Genomic DNA, 19,024 nt, shown 5'->3' with positions numbered 1-19,024 from the left:
TGGGGTTCCATGCATCATGTCACCTAACTCCTCTGGTGTCAACACACACCGGTCAACAACTAGACAAGGTTCCAACAGTTCAAGTATTAAGATGATGCATTAAGCTAGTACTACTAGTAGCTCGGGGAACGACGTCCACGATGACAATAACTATAAGCACACAAGTGGACCATCAGAGCTTCGACCTCAACTCGAGGCCACATATGCCGGTTGAGCATATACTTCGTCGTGCAATCCACCGGACATCCGTTAGCAGTGCGACCGGACAGCGTAAGTCGGCATTTTTGAGCAGTCACAGCTTGCTGGCCGCGTGAACACCTCGAGAAAACGCGACTCTTATGGTTTGGCGTTCTTCGGTACAGGGGGCTCGGTTGGTGGTACACCCCACTCCGGTAGCCCTGGCGGCCGAGCAATTCTCTTTTGCTCCCAGTCGTCGTTGCTTACAGCACTGAGTCTCTGGTAACGAAATGAGCCAACATTCAACGCTGTGCCAGAGCAGTACTTACAAAGTATTCCTCCCGAATGTCGAGCTTCTTCTTGGCCTTGCCGAGACCGAGCGCTTGTTCATCGGAAATCTTCAGAGCACATCAAGAAGATAGAAGACGCGATGCATGGGGGAGTACCTGTTTGGTCTTCCGATCTTGTAGGTCGTACCTAGTTTGGGTGAATGCTTGCATGCCAAAGGAAGCACCAACGATGATGAGACAAAACGGCGCTCCGAAGAGCAACGGGTATTTCTTGATCGTCCGCGCTAGTTTCGACGGGCTGACCGGGTTCGACTGGAATGCTGGCATCAAGACAAGTGTCGTCGGTCCAAGTCGGTGTTACTATGGCTGCCAAATGGAGTTGCCTTATCTAGCTGGGGTGTTCCGCATCCTTCAAAGATTGGTTTTTCATCCTTGCAAGCATTCCCACCATTGGTTCGAGGAGCCCAAGTTCAGCGAACGCCATCGGGGAAAGCGCCGGAGATGGGTGGTATGTGTCTCTCGCTGACCACTCAGTGGTTCATACCCGATGACATGACATGCAGTCACTGTTGTGCTCGGCTCCCAGTGGGGAGACGAAGGCAAAGGAAAACTCGTCGACATTCTCTCTGCAGACTTCGACATCTGTGCAAGATGTGCAGGAGGTAACAACGCTGGTCACACCATCGTGGCTCCTATCGGGCCACAGAACGTCCCAACTACATTCGCCTTCCATCTGCTCCCGAGCGGTACTGTTGAAGATCGTCGTGATTGAATTCCCCTAACTCGAACCCCATCTTTGTACAGGTATCGTGAACGCCGGATGCGTCGGTCTCGTAGGCAATGGAGTCGTTATTCACCTCCCCTCATTTTTCGAAGAACTTGACACACTCGAACGCCAAGGTAGCTCCACCATGTGTAATCATAATTTTTCAGTCGCTAAATTGAGTTTCTAGGGCTGAAATGTAGCGACCGTGTGTTTGTCTCTGACAGAGCACATCTAGTCTTCGATTTCCACCAGATTGTCGATGGTCTCAAGGAGGTCGAACTCGGAGGTTCGAGGTACGTGTAAATCATTCATACCAGTGTCTCTCGGAGTGAACGTTCGTATTGTCGCAGCATTGGCACTACCAAGAAAGGAATTGGCCCCGCATACTCCAGTAAAGCATCCCGCTCGGGACTTCGTGTCCACCATCTATTCGATCACGGTACATTTGCCGGGAAATTCCGCAAACTCGTAGAAGGCCGCTTCAAGCGTTATGGCCATTTTGAATATGACACCGAAGCTGAGATAGAGCGTTACAAGGTAAACACCCTATAGCGTATGGCGTGCTGGAGACCTAATCCACTGCAGCGTCTGGCGGAACGGCTAAAGCCGCACGTTGTGGACAGCGTTTCCTATATTCATGGTGCTTTGGCATCTCAGAAGAAGGTATTGGTAGAGGGTGCCAATGCACTTATGCTCGATATCGATTTTGGGACATATCCTTATGTCACGTCCTCGTCTACGGACATCGGAGGTGTGTGCACGGGCCTCGGGATTCCCCCGAAAGCGATCGGACATACCATTGGCGTCGTCAAAGCGTATACCACGCGTGTGGGTGGTGGCCCCTTCCCCACCGAGCAGCTCAACGTAAGGCATCAGCAGCCCCCCTGTCGATTCATGTTGTTGATTCGTTACCAGGATGTCGGGGTGCATTTCCAAGAAGTCGGCAGGGAGTACGGTACTACCACTGGCCGTAGACGCCGTTGTGGCTGGCTGGACTTGGTAGTCATGAAGTATTCCTGCCTGATCAATGGCTATGATTCTCTAAACCTCACTAAGCTGGATGTCTTGGACGACTTGTCGGAGATCAAAGTGGCAGTGAAGTATACTGTTGACGGGAAGGACCTTTCACACTTCCCTGGTTCGTTTCACTGAATTTTTTTTATGTTTGAATGCCTGACATGTTTTGTAGCTGATCTGGATGTGCTTTCTGGAGTGGAGGTGGTATACAAGACTCTCCCAGGCTGGAAGACTTGTATCCGATCTGCGGCGTCCTTTGAGGAGTTGCCTGAAAACTGCCAGAAGTACGTAGAGTTTATCGAAGCATTCCTAGACATACCGATCGAGTGGATTGGTATTGGGCCTGGCAGAGAGCATATGCTGAGGAGACAGGGGAAGGTGCTGGTGAATTAAATATAAATATGTAAATAGAATATGTATTTCTCTCACGCCACGGGCAGGCTATCAGTGTGTGGCATTGTTTGTACGCGCATCCTCGTCACCCTCTGTCACGACCCGCCCGTCACTCGCCTCAGCTGGAGACGCCGTAACAGCGGTCACAACCCGGAGAAGAAGGCAGGAAACAAATGAATGCGATGGATTCTGTTGTGCACCACAATCCGTCCCAGAGCACCTTGACTACCGTGTCCTCATCCCGCAGGCGCTCACGGGAGAATGAGACACCTGCCCAGCGTCAAAAGAGGGAGAAAGCAGCCGAGAGGCAGCGTCGGAAGCGGGAGCGTGATCGTCAAGTCAATAGTCTTAATGCTGCCATGTCATATCCACACCCGCATGCAGAACCTCAGCCTCCCCCACAACCACAACCAGACCCATCACCAACGCAACCCTTCGCCAGTCAGGAATTAACGCCAGAGGAAGTAGCGAAGAAGGAAAGAGTTAGGGCCGCCGCTAGGGAACGGCAACGGAAGCATCGGAGTCTGGTCAAGCAGCGGAAAATGAGGGAACTAGGCTTGGAGATGACAAGTGAGATGCTGCAGGGAATGGAGGAGGTCCAATTCCGGGTGAACGGCGAAAACCAGTTCCAGCAGGTCATGCCTCACGAAATCCCTCATCAACATCCCCTGAACCCACCAGACCCTTCTTTCACTCAACCACTTACAGGTGGACAAAACTTCGCATCGACCCTTCTCCTATCATTTTCATGCGCACCCCTATTAAAGCAGCACCTGCTGCGAACCCTCTCTATGACAAGCGAGGAATTGGCCTCCTTGGAACCAATCATTGCAGATGCTTTTGATCAGTGGGATCATCAGGTATGTCGGTGCTTGGAACCTGCTAATTCTCTCTAACGTTACACCAGCGACGCATGCACTATGTACAGCAAGCTGCTGCGAAGGCAGCTGATGGTTCGATGCCTGGGCCTTCTGGGCCCCCGTTTCCTAACGTCGATATGAACGATCCATCTGCCAACGCATTCAACGATTCTTCTCAAGCCCATGCTAACGAGTTTCGGGCTCGGTTTCACAGACCACTAGTTGCTCCCTCCCCTTTCCGGAATTTCAATGCTGGAGACTCTGCTACTGCCACCACTTCCACCCCTACTTCCACGCCGGGATCTGGGCCATCGTCAGACCCGATTGATCCCCATCTTACTGGTGTTGTCATTGCATCTGGTGACTCGCGACAAAAGGTCACGTTGGATACGGACTTTGGTCAAGCCAAAGGAGAGGCGGAGGGTGTCGTTGGTCGCCTCGAGCGATCGTAACCAGTTCACCTGGCCACATGCCGCATGCATTCGTTCATTTCTTCTCCTGAGATTCTTCACCCTACAACCATAGGCTAATGTGTTTCTTGCATGGCACGTCGTTGCTTGTATTGTACTCTTACGTCTGTAGTACACTGGACTAAGACATGTGTGTGGCTTGCTTCTCGAATGGTAGTAGTCAAATTCAAGCGGAGTTTATAACTCTGCGGCGCTGGATTGATGCCGCTTGCAGACTTTGTTGATGCAAACTTCATTCCAACGAACATGGCACTCAGTTTCATAGGGTACGTGTTGTGTGCGTTCCTTTGGTCGTCATTTTTTTCATAAGGAAACAATCAGGAAGCCCATTTCACTCATCTCGCACTCTGATGTACGATACCGGGGTATCTTGGCTGGTATTGATCCTGCAAATTCGACCATCCAGCTTTCCAATGGTATGTCCATCGTTTGTCTAGCAGAAGTTCTCTCCACTCATTTCATCGCCTAGTCTATTCCATGGGGACAGAATCGCGAAAGTGAGTGTTTTTCCCCTTTGAATGGTCGACAGAAAAGATGAAATCATTACGGATGTAAATGAGCACTAGCTCACGCGTCCGAGAGCGCATAATTCGTGTGGATGCTTCCGTTGCCTTCCTTCTGACTACTTTCATTCCACCCTGTCGAGCGGATATTGATGATTTGTTGCAGGTCACAATCTGAATTCATCCCTCCGGTTCAAGAGCCATACCAGTACATCATCTTCCGTGCTTCGGAAGTGAAAGACCTTGCTGTCGACGAACCGGCACCACCTCGACGGAGCGTTCACGATGATCCGGCAGTACTTGGTGTGAGTCTTGTTTTCCTATCATCGCCTCCTGCGTGGCAATGTAGGATGAGAACAACACGGATGTAAAATAAGTCTCAGACTCGTGTGTCCGAGAGCGCATTCAAACTATGTGGATCTCTCCATTGCCTTCCTTCTGACTTTCTTAGTTGTCATAAGCTCAGCAACACTCGTTCTAATACACGTTTTTCAGGCTTCTGCTCCCGGCGTTCCCCAGGTACCCTATCCGCCATATGGTGCACCCTACCAACAGCCACCTGTACCCCAACCGCCACCTTCGCAACCACAACCCCCTGTGTCATATCCTCAGCAATCACCGCACATTCCCCAAGAAGCTCCTCAGCCATCGCCAGTCCAAAACGGCCAAAACATCCAGCCCGTCAGCGATGGTCCAAGCTCGAGTAACAACGTGCGCCGTCCAAACAATTCTGTCCAAACTGCGACAGCGTCGTTGGAGACAGTTGAGCGGGCTCTGGGTGATTTGCGTGTTGCTAACGGTGTGTCGGGCGGTAGAGGTGGTCGACGAGGTCATCACGGCCAAGATGCCAAGGTCGGCGAGCTGACGGTCCCAAACACTGAATTCGACTTCCAGAGTGCCAATGCCCGTTTTGATAAAGCTGCTTTGGCCCCCAAGAAGGCCAAACAGCCGGAAGATGATAAACCCGTGAATGAAGAGTCTCCCGGAGAGAAGGAGAAAGAGAAGGAGGAGCGAGCGTACAACCCCACAAAATCGTTTTTTGATAATTTATCTTCTTCTACGCAGTCTGCGCCTCCACCGCAGCGCGGACGACGAGGTGGAGGGGCGCGAAATCGGAGGGAAGAGGAACGAGAGAGAAATGTTGCCACGTTCGGTGAACCTGGTGGTGTGGGTCTGATGGGTCCTGGTGCATACGTTGGAGGGTATGGTGGTCATGGTCGCAGAGGTGGCCGACTACGGCGGGGTGCTCCTCCTGCCGGCAATGGTCGTTAGTAGCTTTTAGCTCTAGGCACTGCGTGTCTTTGCAGAATGATTACTACTACAAATCAGTTCACCCACGATGGCTATTTTGAGAAAAATGCATTGCTTATGTAAGCTGCTCTCGTCTGTTAGCTCCGGAATGTCCTCCGCTGATGTTACGGTTAAGTTGCCCACCATGGGTTCAGATATCAAGTACCCCGACGGCGTGGGCCTCGAGTTGGACATTCCAAACGCTCAGCGACCCACCGCGCTGCGCACGACCGCCGCATTTGTCGCTGGCGTCGTGGTCACTTTGACAGCCGTAGCCCAATACGCGTCATGGAGTGGGCTGCATTTATCTACTAGTCTAATTGCAGTGCCAGGGACGCCAGAATGGCACGATTACCCTGCACCATCGCCAACCAACGTCTTTCCTTCGGCGTTTCCTAGCGAGTAAGTGGAACTGACTGATGGGACATTCGTTTCGCCCCTGACGCGTTCGTTAAGCGTGGGCTACCCAGGACCCACACACCCCGGTGCTGAGCCCGGCGTAGCGGCGACCGCTCCAGCCTACCCGTTACACTCTGGGTCAGCCCACCTTGTACCACCCCCTCATTTCGCGAAAGGGAAAGGCAAGTCGAAGAAGGACAAGTTCGATATTTTCAGACATTGGGGATCCCTCTCGCCGTGGTACTCTGTCGAACAAGGCGCTTTCGGTGTAGATTCTAGTCCAGAAGCTCCGGAGACGTGTCAGATTACTGGAGTGCACCTCTTGCATCGACATGGAGCAAGATACCCAGCAGACGTCAGTAAGTTGCCACCACTTGAGGCTATGACCGACGTTACTTAATTCAGACTGCTCAGAGTCTATGCGGGGCCCATCCGGCTTTGCTGCACGCCTCCGTTCTGCAAATGTGACCGCTCGTGGACCTCTTCGCTTTTTAAACGATTGGTATGTCTTCTGGTCGGTCTCCTGGAGTTGTCTAATCTCGTCCGGTTGGTAGGACATATAAACTTGGTCAGGAAGGTACGTTTCAATGTCGTGTCGCCTGAATATTCTCTTCTAATCCTCTCAGGCCTCACACCATTTGGAAGAGCTCAGTTATGTACGTGATTGAGCCATATCTCTTGAAACAAATAACTGCATCTCTCTGCATCAGTCGACCTCGGCGTCTCTATGCGGATGAGATATGGTTTTCTTCTCAAGGTGAGGAATCACCTAAAACTCGGAACCATTTCGTTCCTTGAATTTCACTCAGAACTTTACGGCTGCCAATATCCTTCCGGTGTTCCGTACCGAGTCTCAGTGTGTACTCGTTTGGTGCGCGTGGGTGAGCTTGCTCACAGTTACAGGAACCGGATGTTGTCATCCGCACAGAACTTCGCGCTCGGGTTCTTTGGATACCCATTAGATAATCAATACCAACAGGTAGTCACCATCGAAGCAAGTGGTGTGAGTCCCCTTCCCTGCCATTATCCAGTAGGACACTCAATAGGTGTAGTTCAACAATACTCTCGCACCTTATCGCTCGTGCCAGAATAACGCGGACATAAGCAAGGCTTATCGCGGTATCTCGCCCTCCAATGAGTGGATAGCCAAATATCTCCAGAAGGCTGTCAGGCGACTGCAAAAACACATCTCCGGTATAGAACTAAATGCGAAAGACGTATTTACCATGCAAGAAACGTGTGCCTACGAGGTTCGAAGCCGCATTGTTCCTACATGTTTCAAGTATCTTATGGGTCATTGTGCAGACCGTGGCTCTTGGTTTTTCCAAGTTTTGCGAACTCTTCACTGAGAAAGAGTGGGAAGGGTTCGACTATGCGTGCGTCATTCTTAATTTATAGATGTACGAAGATTGAAATCAGAGATAGTTACGATATAAATTTTTGGTCAGTCGCGTACCTTGGTGAATGACATCCACTAAGTAGGTTGTAGGTATGGTGTGGGCCCTGGGTCACCTCTTTCCAGAGCACTAGGAATTGGCTACGTCCAAGAACTCGTTTCTAGGCTGACCCAAACACCTATCGAGATTCACAACAGCTCGACAAATGCGACACTACACAATTCTGTTACTTTTCCCCTTGGTCACAGCTTGTATGTCGACGCCACACACGAAGTGGTTATCATAAACGGTACGTCTTGATCTTTTGGCTGAAGGAGTGGGAGAGACAACTGTGGTGTTGCAGTCCTCACGGCTTTGGGCTTGAAGAGTTTTGCTGAGACGGGCCCTCTCCCCAACGACTATATCCCTGAAGGACTTTCGTTTAAGACATCCCAGATCGCCCCGTTCGCTGCCAACGTTCAGTTCCAAAGTAAATTTAGTGTTGACCGACAGTTACGTAGTACTAACCTCCACACAGTACTCTCCTGCAGCTCCGAACCTGGACCGCAAATTCGCGTGATAGTCAACGACGGCGTTGTTCCTCTCAATGTACTGAAGGGATGCCCAGTCAATCAGCATGGCATGTGCCCGGTGGATGCGTTTGTGAGAGAGCAGAAAGAGCACATAAGAACGACAGATTGGAACCTTGTTTGTAACGAGGATTGGGAGGTCCCAGAAGGATGGAATACTACCGGCGGATACCCCGACTGGATCTGAGCAGTTAATACCACCGCTGCCTTGGGTTTTTTGGGAGTAGTAGACGTGCTCGTGACGATATGTATGATATACCCTCAGTGACACAGCCACATTCATGTATGAAATGTTGCGTTCTCGTAATTCGATCCTGCCAATGTCGACAATCGCACAGAGAACGCGTCTTCTCGCACAACGGCGCATCTTCACAGCGCCCCAGAGACTGTACGCGACTACAGACTCTGTCCCAAAACCTCCGCCCCCTGCTCAACAACCACCAGTCGAGACGTTCTCTTCACCGTCCAAACCCAGATTATATTATGCTCGGCCACCCTCCAAGTCAGACCTCCCAGAAATAAAGGTTGGGTTGTTGTCGCACTTCAAGTGGGTGCGAAACGCTGAAACCAATATTATGGCTAGAAACGATGGCCATTAGTCCTTGCCTTCGCTACTCTTGGTGTTGCCGGATGGGCAGCGTTCCTTCTGTTCGTGACCAACCAAGAGAAACTGGCTAGTTCCGTCGTGAAACAAATCCTTCAAACAGTCCGAGAGCATGATGATCTGAAAGACGTTCTTGGCGATGCTATTCGTCCCGAACCCACATGGTACCTGAATGGGGATCCCTGGATAAGTGGCTCGGTGAGTGGGTGGATATATTTTACTGGAATAATGTTTTAACCGATCCTCGGCTGTGCTGCAGGTCAACCTTCCTGCTGGGCATGTGGACTTGAGCTTCCGTGTGAAGGGACACCGAGGTTAGCTTCATTCCTCGCCCTGTCAGTGTCCAATAACCAATGCAATGCCAGGGAGTGGCACTCTATACTTCACAAGCATACGAAAGGCGAAGGGAGAGCCGTTCACCCCTCGTAAGCCAGATATTATCCCTATGAGTTTCACGCGCACTCAAAATCCACCAGTACGATTCCGAGTCATATCCGACGACGGAAGAGTCATCAATGTGCTTACTCCATCATCTGATCTGGCAGCGTAATGAGTAAGACTACGGGCTCGGTGGGTTGCATTTCTCCGCGCTACGGTTCCGCATAATGCCTCATGACTTGCGTCGCGCGGTCGTGCAGGGGCACTGGTTGAGTTACATAGTCTCAGGGAATGTTGATTGTCCCTTCCGGACCATGGCTGTGGCATCGCCCTAACCAACTCGATGAGAATATGTCAATATGTAAGGTACTCCGATATGGAGGTAATACAAATCTAAGCTCCTTGCATTCTGTTTGAGTTTCGGCACGCTCAGTTCCGTCACAACGCAGCCTGCCCACAGCACTGCCGATACCATTGCGTTTCAGGTATCCAGGCTGCGGCTGAGGGTATCGTGTGCCTTGCCACGCCGGCGACACTGTAATGGGATATTGTCATGACTCGTGGGGGGGCGCAAAGACATTCAAAAAGGAGTCGAGATCCTCCTGAATCGCTCCACTCGTAACTTTTTCGCATCTTCGTCATGGACGATATCAAGGTGCTCGCTGTAGGGGGGTCGAGGAACATTGGGTACTATGCCTCGCTAAGGCTGCTCGGCAAGTCGACTTCATAACGGGACCACTTCATTCTTGCTGAGTCTTGTGTGAAGATTTGGGGGCTACAGTGACTTTTCTCCTGCGCTCACCATCAGTTTTCAACGATGACGCGACAATTAAACGCTATGTTAACTCGGGCAAAGCACGGCTGCTTAAGGGAAACGCCCACGTACGGGAGGATGTCGAACGCGCCTGGACTGAGGCTGCAAAAGGTGACGACAACAGACCGGTCGATTTCCTCATCTTTACAGTTGGTGAGTCTTCGCAGCTATCGTGCTCCGTGACTAGCTCAGGTGGACTGCGGCATACACATGTAGGTGGCACTGGCCGCTTCACACTCTCTAAGGGATTCGTGATCTCTCCCCCGAACCTCGTCACCCAAGCGCTACTAAATTGCTTGGAAACCCTTCCAACACCGACACCGAAGATCATCACCATTTCTTCTACGGGCTTAACACGTGCTTCACATAAGAATTTGCCACTCCTTCTCAAACCTTTGTACGGCTATCTCCTACAAGTACCCCACAAAGATAAGTGCGGGGCAGAGGAGATTCTCGCTCATTGTGCTGGTTGGCCTTGGGAGGAGTGTGACAGTCCCGGACCGGAGATCTTGGGTGCTAACTGGAAAGAGCGCGTGCCTGATGGTGGCCAACTGAAGAGCGTCGTCGTCATTCGTCCCGCACTTTTAACGGACGGCGAGTGCCGTGCTGATGAGGCTTCCCGGAACAAGCAGGCTTATCGGGTGAATGAGGGGGATCTGAGTGGTAGTTATATGGTGTCAAGGACGTCGCACACTTCCTCGTCGAGGGTGTCATCAAAGATTGGGACACGTGGCAGGGCAAGCGCGTCAGCATTGCCTACTAGCCCATCTCAAGACGGTTTTTTTCTCACCCAAGTCACCCAAAGATTGATTTCTCAGTTGTAAGGCTTCGTAAAAACATGCTGTAGCGCTATCGTATGGACTGTTTTGTACATGTCTGGTGTCGCGACTCACGCGCGTGTCCGTATAAGTCACACACAAACTGCCTTGAACGTTCTGTACACGGGTCGCCCAGCATCATATCCAGACATACGCTGCACTACGATACCAGTTTGATCGAATGTCCGGGCCCAGAAGTGACTTCACGCATCCCAGCTCGTCCAAAGCATCGCTACTAGCTGGAACACGCCATTCCGATGACTCCATTGATTCGCTCCGAAACCTCGAACTATCAGACGGGCCAGTGCCGCCCAGTGAGCGACGCAGATCGATTTCACTTTCGGGATTTGACTTTCAACGAGATTTGCTACCGCTCAGTGCAAGTCTCAGCGAACCGGACAATGTACATGGAGAAGCAGTCGAGAAGAGTATTGGTTTGATACAAGGTGGGTGTCCATTCGCGGTCTCACACACAAATCTTGCTGACGGAAGTAATTCGTAGGTATCGGCCTGGTCGTAGGACTCCAGGTAGGGACTATGTTCTGAAGGACCGGCACTTCGTGATAACTGACTTTTGAACGCTAGATCGGGTCCGGGATCTTGTAAGTCTCTCTATGGCATCACCCTGGCGGTCTGGCGAACGGGGCGATATCCACAGCTCCTCTCCCGGTGTGGTGGTCGCGAATACCCATAGCGTTCGGAGCGAGTCTTGCCGTATGGCTCGCGTCAGGGCTACTAGCATGGACCGGCGCGAGCAGCTACGCAGAGCTTGGGTGCGTGACTTTTTCATTCAAGGGATTTTGACACATTATAAACGTGTTTGGTGCAGCTCAAGCATTCCTCTCAACGGGGGCGCACAGGCCTATCTTGCCTACTGCCTATGGGCCACTCGTCTCGTACCTTTTCGCTTGGACTGCCATTTCCGCCCTTAAGCCAGGTTTGCTTCCTTCCTGCCTTCCCAGTTAACACCTGCGTGATCGTCCTGTTGACATTAGGCTCGAACGCAGTAATCAGTCTCATCTTTGCAGAGTATCTTAACCGACTTTTATGGCACACTACTCGTGTCCAGGTATCCCCAGATGAAATCCCCCCGTGGGCCATCAAACTCACTGCGGTGGTAGCAGTCGTTCTCGTTGCTTTTATCTGCGCGGCGACACGGAATATGGGCACGCGTGCTGCCGTCGTGTTCATGAGTGTCAAGGCATGTTCGAGCCTCATCCGTTACCGATTATTGACTGATGAACGATGTAGATTGTCGCATTGGTACGTTGTCATTTCTCTCAACCTACTTCCATGTTCTTGGAACTGAACTTGAAGGGATTTTAGATGTCCATCACTATAATTGGTCTGATACAGCTGATACGAGGCCGGGTGTCAGAGTCCTTTAAGGAACCGTTGTTTGACGGCTCTAGCCAAAGTCCATCCGAGTATTCGCTAGCATTGTACTCCGGGTTATGGGCTTTCGATGGGTGGGACCAGGCAAACTACGTCGGTGGTGAAATGAAAAACCCGGAGAGGAACATTCCAAGGGCCATCCACTGGAGCATGTTTATCGTCATTGTAAGTGTTGTAGTGTTTTAAGAAGTCACTTAGAATGATAGTAACACCCACGCAGAGTCTCTTTCTGCTTGCAAATATTTCGTACCTGGTGGTCCTGGACAAGCAGACAGTTGGGCTGAGTAACACCGTCGCTTTGGATTTTGGCCGTGCATTATTTGGACCTATGGGAGGTATGGTGTTCGCACTCATGGTCGCTATCTCTTGTTTCGGTGCCCTGAATGGTGAAGTATTATGCTCTGGTAAGGGATGTACATTTGCGCTAAACCTCATTATATGTCAGGTACTGTCTTTACCTGTGCACGCCTGGTCGCAGTGGCAGGTCGTGAAGGATACCTTCCTGCGATGTTTGGAAAGCTACATAAATCACGCAAAACGCCCGTGAATGCTATCTCGCTCCAGGCCGGGTTGACAATCGCGTTCATCGTCGTTGGTGGCGGTTTCCGTTCATTGATAAATTTTTCCGTTCTTGCTTCATGGGCGTTCTATTTTTTGACTGTGAGTGAAATAGTGGATGCGTTCGTTGTCATTGGTTGATAGCACTTGCGTAGGTCCTTGGGCTGGTGATACTGCGGGTGAAAGAACCAAACCTCGAGAGGTGTGCAGTGTCGGAAAAAATTATCCAAGACGTTATCTCATCAATGTCGTGTACGACAGACCGTACAGGACATGGATAGTGACACCACTGACCTTTTGCGCAGTGGCGCTATTTCTGCTGTGCATGCCGATTATTGCCGCACCACTGGAAGCCGCAGCTGTCCTTGGTAGGTTGAACGTTTTCTGGTCTGCCACGTTGGTCTAATTACGCAACCCTCAGGTTTCGTACTTGCCGGCGTGCCGGTATACTACCTCACGAATCAGGATGAACAAGCCAAGCTACCATTCCTGATGAGTGCGTGTCATATTGACGAGCCGAGAACTTCCTCTAAACTAAACGAACGCGTAGGTTTGGTTGGTTCTTGGATCTCTCGGCTATTTGGACAATCGAGAGTCAGCGATGGGTGGCAAGCGGTATCGCAAGGCGACGAAGTGGAGATGGCCCAAGATGGCGAGACTTCACGCCTGACCATATGAATTGATCATATTATTGCGAGTTCCAGAAAGGCTCTACAGTGCGGAACACTGGAGTAAGATTCTTATGTGCATTTACATACGTGCTGCAGTCTATGGTTGCAGTTCTGCCGCAACTACATTATAGTGGAACCTGCGTGAATTTTCGGGATTGATACGTTTCGCCGAGCATGATTTGATTGGCTCCGGGAGGGGCTTTGTCAGAATCGCTGCACTGTCAGAGATCCAGATATATCGCAGTCCCCAGTCGTGAGATTCGTGCTCATCGTCATATTGCTAGACACCAGTAACCAACAAACCGAATCGATTGAGGATGACGGTGGGTGGCTCTCGAGACGTCTGTGGCCATCAGTTCCCAATAACCTTTTGTCGGTAGCAACACACGTATCAGTACCAAGTCAAGGTAAGAATATCCGCTCGTCGAAACGGATAGAATTTCTGACAACATGACCGTCAGATGAACTGTTCTGGTTGCTCAGGTGCGGTATCCCGGGCATTGGACAAGTTGAAGGAGCAGGGTGCATGCCGGTTAATTACAGCCAAGGATGACGAGTGACTGAATGTGTACTGAACAGGCGTCGAATCGTATGACGTTAATTTGGAGAAACAACAGGTAACCGTGCACGGTACGGCGGAGTATGACTTTGTGCTAGAGAAAATCAAGAAGACGGGCAAGGACGTGAGTGTTGACCGAGACGAGAATGGGTGTGTTGGCTGACGGACGTGCCAGGTCATCTCCGGTCAAGTCGTGTCTTAGTAGATTGGTATCATTGGATGGTTGTTGAGGATAAACCTTTTGTAAGAGAATGTGGATAATAGATGTGACGATGTGAACTGCTGCGGCCAAGTTGTCCGCTCGAGTCCTCCGCCTTGGCGTGGTCTGCTCTTTATATTTATATTTCACTGTAATGGCTCTCCGCATTGCGGTCCTCCGGTCGAGAATTCTCTGACGGTCTTTTTCAATATTTCTATCTGGCGAGACGGGTCCGCCAGCATGTCTTCGGCCTCATCGCCAGCTTATCCTGCCAACCCAACGACCCCTCCTTATACCGACAACCTCGAATGGATCACCGCGTATCTTACCATACACTCTCTTAGTGTTCCCAGCCGTCGTTATTCATTTCTGCTTTGGATAGTCGTCGTTTTCGTCTTCCTTGTCTTCGCAATCCTTCATTGGACCGGGGCAAGAGGAGGCGTACTCGGAGCATATTGGTCCAAGTGGGCACTGCCTCGTAGGTCATGGAAAAAACATGCAGGACCCCGACTCGGCACGCGACAGACATCTCCATCAAACCGGAAAGCAGTTTTTTTACCGTCCAATGCCCAGTTACTCGCTATGTTTGGTATGACGCTGGTCTCTCTGGCGCTTGCCCTTGTTGGTCCAGATTACATCGCACCTACCTTCAAGGTCTGGCAGTTTGCAAAACGCGATCTATCACAATCACATACTCCCGTTCAACCTCACTCACTCTATGATGCGTCCACGTTTGATCCCTACATCCCTCAGTACACTATCCCCAAGTCGCTATGGTCCTCCTCTGCCCGGTTTGGGCAGATCGCATTCGCCCTCTTTCCTCTCTGCATTATCTTCGCACTCAAAGCACCTCCGTTCGCGCTGTTCGCCATCCCGTTTATGATACAGCTCTTCTTCGACAAACTCGTCTGGTTGCATAGGTGGTCCGGTAGACTCATTTGGTTCATGACATCAGTTCATGTGGTCCTGTGGAGTATCCAACTTGCACGCGACCATGATCCCAACACTGGGCGCCCGGCATACCTCCAAGCGTTCACATATCAACCTTTCCTCTTTGGGTGGACTGTAGGTAGTGTGGTGTTCTATTTCGTCTGAAGGTGCTCATGCATACTTCTAGGCGTTTGCGTTGCTGACGTTAATCGTGCTCCTCTCATTGCATCCTATTCGCAGACATTTTTACGAATCTTTTTATTTCATGCATATCTTACTCGTCCCTTTGACTCTTTTAACAGCTGGACTACATCATCCTACAATTGGATTTTGGTGCTGGGTTGCATTCGCAATTTGGGTAGGCGAACGCCTATGGCGCCTGACTTGGTGGGTCTACTCCAACGGGTTCGCGTACAACGCACCTTCGGCACCAGCACCCTCCGACTACAACTCCTGGGAAATGGACCGCCTGCAACAGCTGCAATCTGACTCCCTCCCTCCCCACCCCTTTGTGGAGGCTAACGTCAAGCGGACATCTAGCCCCCTTGACCCCTACTATGACTATGATCATGGCAGTCCCATTCCACTCCTTAGTGGTGCAAGTCCCAGGTCCAGTTCACGCCTTTCGCATGCTATAGAGGAACTCGCTCCCGCAAGGAATCCTCTGCCGCCCCCTTCATACGTTCCTCCCCCCGGTTATGCCCACGCAGAACTCTTACCTGGACGAACAATCCGACTACGGCTAATCACTCCCAGATTTCTTCCATGGGCTCCAGGCCAACACTTTCTTATTCACATACCATCAGTCTCTCGTTTTACTTCTCACCCTTTCACCTGTGCTTCCATCTGTGATGAACAAGCTCAGGACCATGAAGGCCGTCTTATGGTATTTCTTATCCGTGTACGGAAGGGTTGGACACAAGACCTTTGGGATATGGTGTCCCGAATGATAGCCAATCACTCGAGAGGAGATGTCTCTTCGTTGAAGTCAACTAGTCTGCCAACGGGGGGTGCGCTTTTGCGGGCTTTTGTCGATGGACCGTTTGGCAGTTCTGTACGAGCAAGGTGGGGAGATTACTCGACTGCGATAATCATCACCGGTGGTTCGGGCGTAAGTTTCGGCTTGTCGGTGTTGCAATATTTGTGCCTTTGCTTGTCCGGGAGAGACGGTCAGCATTTAGGAGGTCGCCCTGGAGGTTTTGGTCAAAAAGGTTTCGTCATGAGGCGTATACGATTTGTATGGCTTTTACGCGAGTACTGTGGGGACATTTCCCCCTTCTTCGGGATCACGTACTGACTTCCTCACAGCCCATGTGCAATGGTGTGCATCTATCCTGCGTCGCTGTATGTCTATGGTCCCGTCTCTACAGGTGGACATCTACGTTACAAACTTCAAACCAGTACTGGCGAAGCTTCCTACCCCTCTATCCCCTGTCCTCTCGCCCTCTCGGCTGCGCTTCGTCTCCACTCCTGCTATTGACGAGCTGGAGCCTCCACATCCGAGTTTTGCGCGCGATGGTAGGAATCATTCGCGCTCCAGCTCCTCGGCTTCTGTCGATAGCCACGAAAGTTGCGAGAGTGACGTTGACCTGAGCTACTATGGCGGCGAGCACAGCGACGCGAATGACGTGCCTGAGGACTTAAACCTCGCGCACGAGACCAACATCCTTGAGTTAACGAACTTCGAAGGCGAGGAGGATATGACCACACCTAGCGAGAAGAACCTTAGCTTGAAATTGAAAAAGGAAGGAAGACTACGTCGTATGCAGACCCGTCGACTCGGCAAGGTGGCAGGCTTGCGAAAGGACTTGGAGCCAAGTCAGATCTACAACCATCTTCGCTCACAACCCGACCACCGCGCGCCGCTACTTCGTACGAGCAGACAATCTGTGTTGTCGACCAATTCAAATGACCGTTTAATCCCTGTATCACCACTATCTGAGCGTCCCCTTTCAGCCCTGTCAGAGAGTGACCTGTCGAATTCACCGGTTCAACGATATGGTGACTCCCCACATCGCTCCCGACCACCTTCCTCGTTGGCGAATATTCTGGAATACTCGACGGTTTCTTGGGTTGCACCGCCGCCTGTTATAGAGGATGGGCCACCTCCATCGCCACGGACGAGAACACAATGGGATGACAAGTCGGAAGCTGAGAGATCACGACCTTATCTCCCTCCGATTATGACGAACGGACCACCGGATTTGCCCGGTCTCGAGATTGATGAGCAGGAGGCCAAGGAAGTAGACATCATGTCTGAGCACGCGCGGCCTGGAAAGCCTAAGCTCGATAAAGTGATCGCGGACGAGGTTGAGCAATCGGGGGGCTCGGTGGTAGTTGCATGTAAGCTTGGCTTTCGTTCAACTCGTTTCTGACACTCATTATTATGCAAGGTTGCGGACCCAGCTCGCTTGATGTGATGGTCCGGAAGATTATAGCGAAGCAAATCAATCCCAAACGCATACGCCAGGGAGACATGCGCGGGCTGATAACATTAGTTTCAGAAGAATTCGAATATTAAGCGCCTTTCACACAACCCCAGGACCTTTTCTTCTTTTCTTTTCCTTTCGCCTTCGTTCACCGTGCCGCCTTATCTCTGCTTCGAGAGCTTTCCTCGCCCATATCGTTCCATCAGGGGCAACAGTTGTCTAAAAGACTGTATCTTACTTACATGTAATGTGTCGCAAACCTCTACATTCGGACTGGAATATATGCTATTCATCAATAGCATCCCTACTTCGTGTTCCACGAACTCCGTCTTCAAACCAAATTGGAACTGACTTCTTTTAGCGGTGGTATTACCATAACCCATTGCTGTGATGTCCAGGCTAGCTCCGCCATCCTCAACAGGCCTATGTCTCGATGGCTGATAACCTTAGTCACAGGGCAGCAGCAATGGTGCCAATTACTGCTAGGAGTACAAGCACGTCCGGAATCGTGATTCCCCAGGGCAAGGACACCTATGCGATTAGATCATGCACTTTTGAATTCAGGGTATATACCAAAGCCCTCTGGGCGCTCCTGAACGCATTTGGGGAAAGCACGTGATGTAGTTCTTTACATTTACAAGCGACTCTACAGGTGATTCTATCGAGGGAGTGCAAGTCCAAATTTACGGTCTATCGGGTTAGTGCGTGTCCAAGTGTGCGTAAGAGATTAGTACTGTGGGGGGGACGATATCAAACGGAAAAATCTACGGGGCACGCGTTTATGTTCTCTATGTGGGATGGTAGATTATATAGTTGTCATTTATGAGAGGATGTTTTCATGCTTAGAGGACGACGTACGAGCAATCTTCGATGATGTGCAGGAAGGAGGCATCTCCCTCTCCGAGCGGTTTTAAGCTGTTGAAACACGTACAATGACGGACAAGCAGCCGAACACTCGTGAACGCAGAGGGCATCGACACACCCCTGACAGCGCAGACGACGAAGCAGAACCACTCTGTAAAATGCCGCAATAGATTTAATATCCTTCAACGTCAGGAAGGGGTACTGTTCCACAAACTCGCGCACTGAGTCTGCGCGACATACCAACAACGATCCTCTAGAGTACAGACTCAGCAGTAAATTTCTGTAGCTGATAGCAGCAACAACGCTGGCACCAGCCGCGTCAATACGCAAGCGGCATACGTCACTGTCCATGGTCGTCTGCACGACGTTATCTGACATGACGTGTACAACAAAATGCAGGAACCCCAACGCAACCAGTCCCCCCCCCGAAAGGAAATCGCACGTGATCGGACTTAACGGTCCTGGTATGATCGTTGAGGACAAAGAGTTTGCAGACCTGGCCTGACGGCGTCCAGGAATTGTATGGGTTGACACATTGCAAACTCTTTGACATTTTCAGCAGGTGACAGGGAAACACATCGACATAAGCACTACTAGGAAGTTATGAAAGGGAAAGGATCAAGGCCAGTATGAAGCCCATGTTGGGTGTCTGGTGAGGTGAAATGATCAGGGTA

The 19,024-nt window shown here is 51.0% G+C and overlaps 10 protein-coding genes across 10 annotated transcripts; 9 read left to right on the top strand and 1 right to left on the bottom strand.

Annotated features, from left to right (window-relative positions):
- Nucleotides 1-27: 27 nt before the first annotated feature.
- On the bottom strand, nt 28-814 carry F5J12DRAFT_807475 (cytochrome c oxidase assembly protein COX16-domain-containing protein). The gene is made up of 3 exons (XM_051744677.1): nt 624-814; nt 507-575; nt 28-456 (listed from the first exon to the last, which is right to left on the bottom strand). The coding sequence occupies exons 1-3, from the start codon at nt 792-794 to the stop codon at nt 337-339; spliced, it is 360 nt and encodes a 119-aa protein (XP_051603797.1). The 5' UTR covers nt 795-814; the 3' UTR covers nt 28-336.
- On the top strand, nt 815-2,723 carry F5J12DRAFT_763734 (Adenylosuccinate synthetase). Its single transcript, XM_051742156.1, has 8 exons — nt 815-975; nt 1,031-1,213; nt 1,272-1,367; nt 1,421-1,526; nt 1,584-1,770; nt 1,819-2,097; nt 2,149-2,371; nt 2,423-2,723. Exons 1-8 carry the CDS (start codon nt 969-971, stop codon nt 2,641-2,643), a joined length of 1,302 nt encoding a protein of 433 aa, XP_051603796.1. The 5' UTR covers nt 815-968; the 3' UTR covers nt 2,644-2,723.
- F5J12DRAFT_807468 (uncharacterized protein) lies at nt 2,724-4,133 on the top strand. The gene is made up of 2 exons (XM_051744676.1): nt 2,724-3,503; nt 3,551-4,133. The coding sequence occupies exons 1-2, from the start codon at nt 2,817-2,819 to the stop codon at nt 3,953-3,955; spliced, it is 1,092 nt and encodes a 363-aa protein (XP_051603795.1). The 5' UTR covers nt 2,724-2,816; the 3' UTR covers nt 3,956-4,133.
- Nucleotides 4,134-4,195: 62 nt separating this feature from the next.
- Nucleotides 4,196-5,810, top strand: F5J12DRAFT_807465 (Scd6-like Sm domain-containing protein). The gene is made up of 5 exons (XM_051744675.1): nt 4,196-4,239; nt 4,295-4,389; nt 4,443-4,470; nt 4,643-4,781; nt 4,972-5,810. Exons 1-5 carry the CDS (start codon nt 4,220-4,222, stop codon nt 5,746-5,748), a joined length of 1,059 nt encoding a protein of 352 aa, XP_051603794.1. The 5' UTR covers nt 4,196-4,219; the 3' UTR covers nt 5,749-5,810.
- A 48-nt stretch (nt 5,811-5,858) lies between these two features.
- On the top strand, nt 5,859-8,407 carry F5J12DRAFT_807463 (histidine phosphatase superfamily). Its single transcript, XM_051744674.1, has 14 exons — nt 5,859-6,168; nt 6,223-6,524; nt 6,580-6,667; nt 6,720-6,742; nt 6,792-6,821; nt 6,876-6,922; nt 6,975-7,021; nt 7,069-7,168; nt 7,218-7,415; nt 7,471-7,541; nt 7,591-7,608; nt 7,655-7,851; nt 7,906-8,031; nt 8,080-8,407. The coding sequence occupies exons 1-14, from the start codon at nt 5,876-5,878 to the stop codon at nt 8,316-8,318; spliced, it is 1,779 nt and encodes a 592-aa protein (XP_051603793.1). The 5' UTR covers nt 5,859-5,875; the 3' UTR covers nt 8,319-8,407.
- F5J12DRAFT_807456 (DUF1783-domain-containing protein) lies at nt 8,407-9,518 on the top strand. Its single transcript, XM_051744673.1, has 5 exons — nt 8,407-8,655; nt 8,715-8,933; nt 8,995-9,049; nt 9,101-9,160; nt 9,212-9,518. The coding sequence occupies exons 1-5, from the start codon at nt 8,413-8,415 to the stop codon at nt 9,283-9,285; spliced, it is 651 nt and encodes a 216-aa protein (XP_051603792.1). The 5' UTR covers nt 8,407-8,412; the 3' UTR covers nt 9,286-9,518.
- F5J12DRAFT_919364 (uncharacterized protein) lies at nt 9,519-10,809 on the top strand. The gene is made up of 4 exons (XM_051749244.1): nt 9,519-9,826; nt 9,880-10,080; nt 10,144-10,568; nt 10,610-10,809. Exons 1-4 carry the CDS (start codon nt 9,754-9,756, stop codon nt 10,688-10,690), a joined length of 780 nt encoding a protein of 259 aa, XP_051603791.1. The 5' UTR covers nt 9,519-9,753; the 3' UTR covers nt 10,691-10,809.
- F5J12DRAFT_807441 (amino acid permease-domain-containing protein) lies at nt 10,810-13,539 on the top strand. The gene is made up of 14 exons (XM_051744672.1): nt 10,810-11,191; nt 11,248-11,273; nt 11,331-11,347; nt 11,404-11,414; nt 11,440-11,518; nt 11,606-11,682; nt 11,741-11,940; nt 12,072-12,305; nt 12,361-12,526; nt 12,586-12,800; nt 12,854-12,900; nt 12,960-13,066; nt 13,120-13,194; nt 13,249-13,539. Exons 1-14 carry the CDS (start codon nt 10,927-10,929, stop codon nt 13,374-13,376), a joined length of 1,647 nt encoding a protein of 548 aa, XP_051603790.1. The 5' UTR covers nt 10,810-10,926; the 3' UTR covers nt 13,377-13,539.
- A 210-nt stretch (nt 13,540-13,749) lies between these two features.
- On the top strand, nt 13,750-14,091 carry F5J12DRAFT_714429 (uncharacterized protein; the record flags this gene model as incomplete). The annotated part of the gene is made up of 3 exons (XM_051740891.1): nt 13,750-13,776; nt 13,831-13,891; nt 13,949-14,091. Coding segments are annotated over 3 exons (231 nt in total), but the record flags the coding sequence as incomplete, so codon positions are not given.
- A 100-nt stretch (nt 14,092-14,191) lies between these two features.
- On the top strand, nt 14,192-18,058 carry F5J12DRAFT_393604 (uncharacterized protein). Its single transcript, XM_051739205.1, has 4 exons — nt 14,192-15,192; nt 15,245-16,316; nt 16,366-17,400; nt 17,451-18,058. Exons 1-4 carry the CDS (start codon nt 14,368-14,370, stop codon nt 17,576-17,578), a joined length of 3,060 nt encoding a protein of 1,019 aa, XP_051603788.1. The 5' UTR covers nt 14,192-14,367; the 3' UTR covers nt 17,579-18,058.
- The last annotated feature ends 966 nt before the right edge of the window (nt 18,059-19,024 follow it).

The sequence above is a fragment of the Pisolithus orientalis genome (assembly GCF_024613125.1).
Source record: "Pisolithus orientalis strain OTSU chromosome Unknown F5J12scaffold_4, whole genome shotgun sequence".
Lineage (NCBI taxonomy): Eukaryota > Fungi > Basidiomycota > Agaricomycetes > Boletales > Pisolithaceae > Pisolithus > Pisolithus orientalis.
This window is presented reverse-complemented; position numbering and strand designations above follow the sequence as displayed.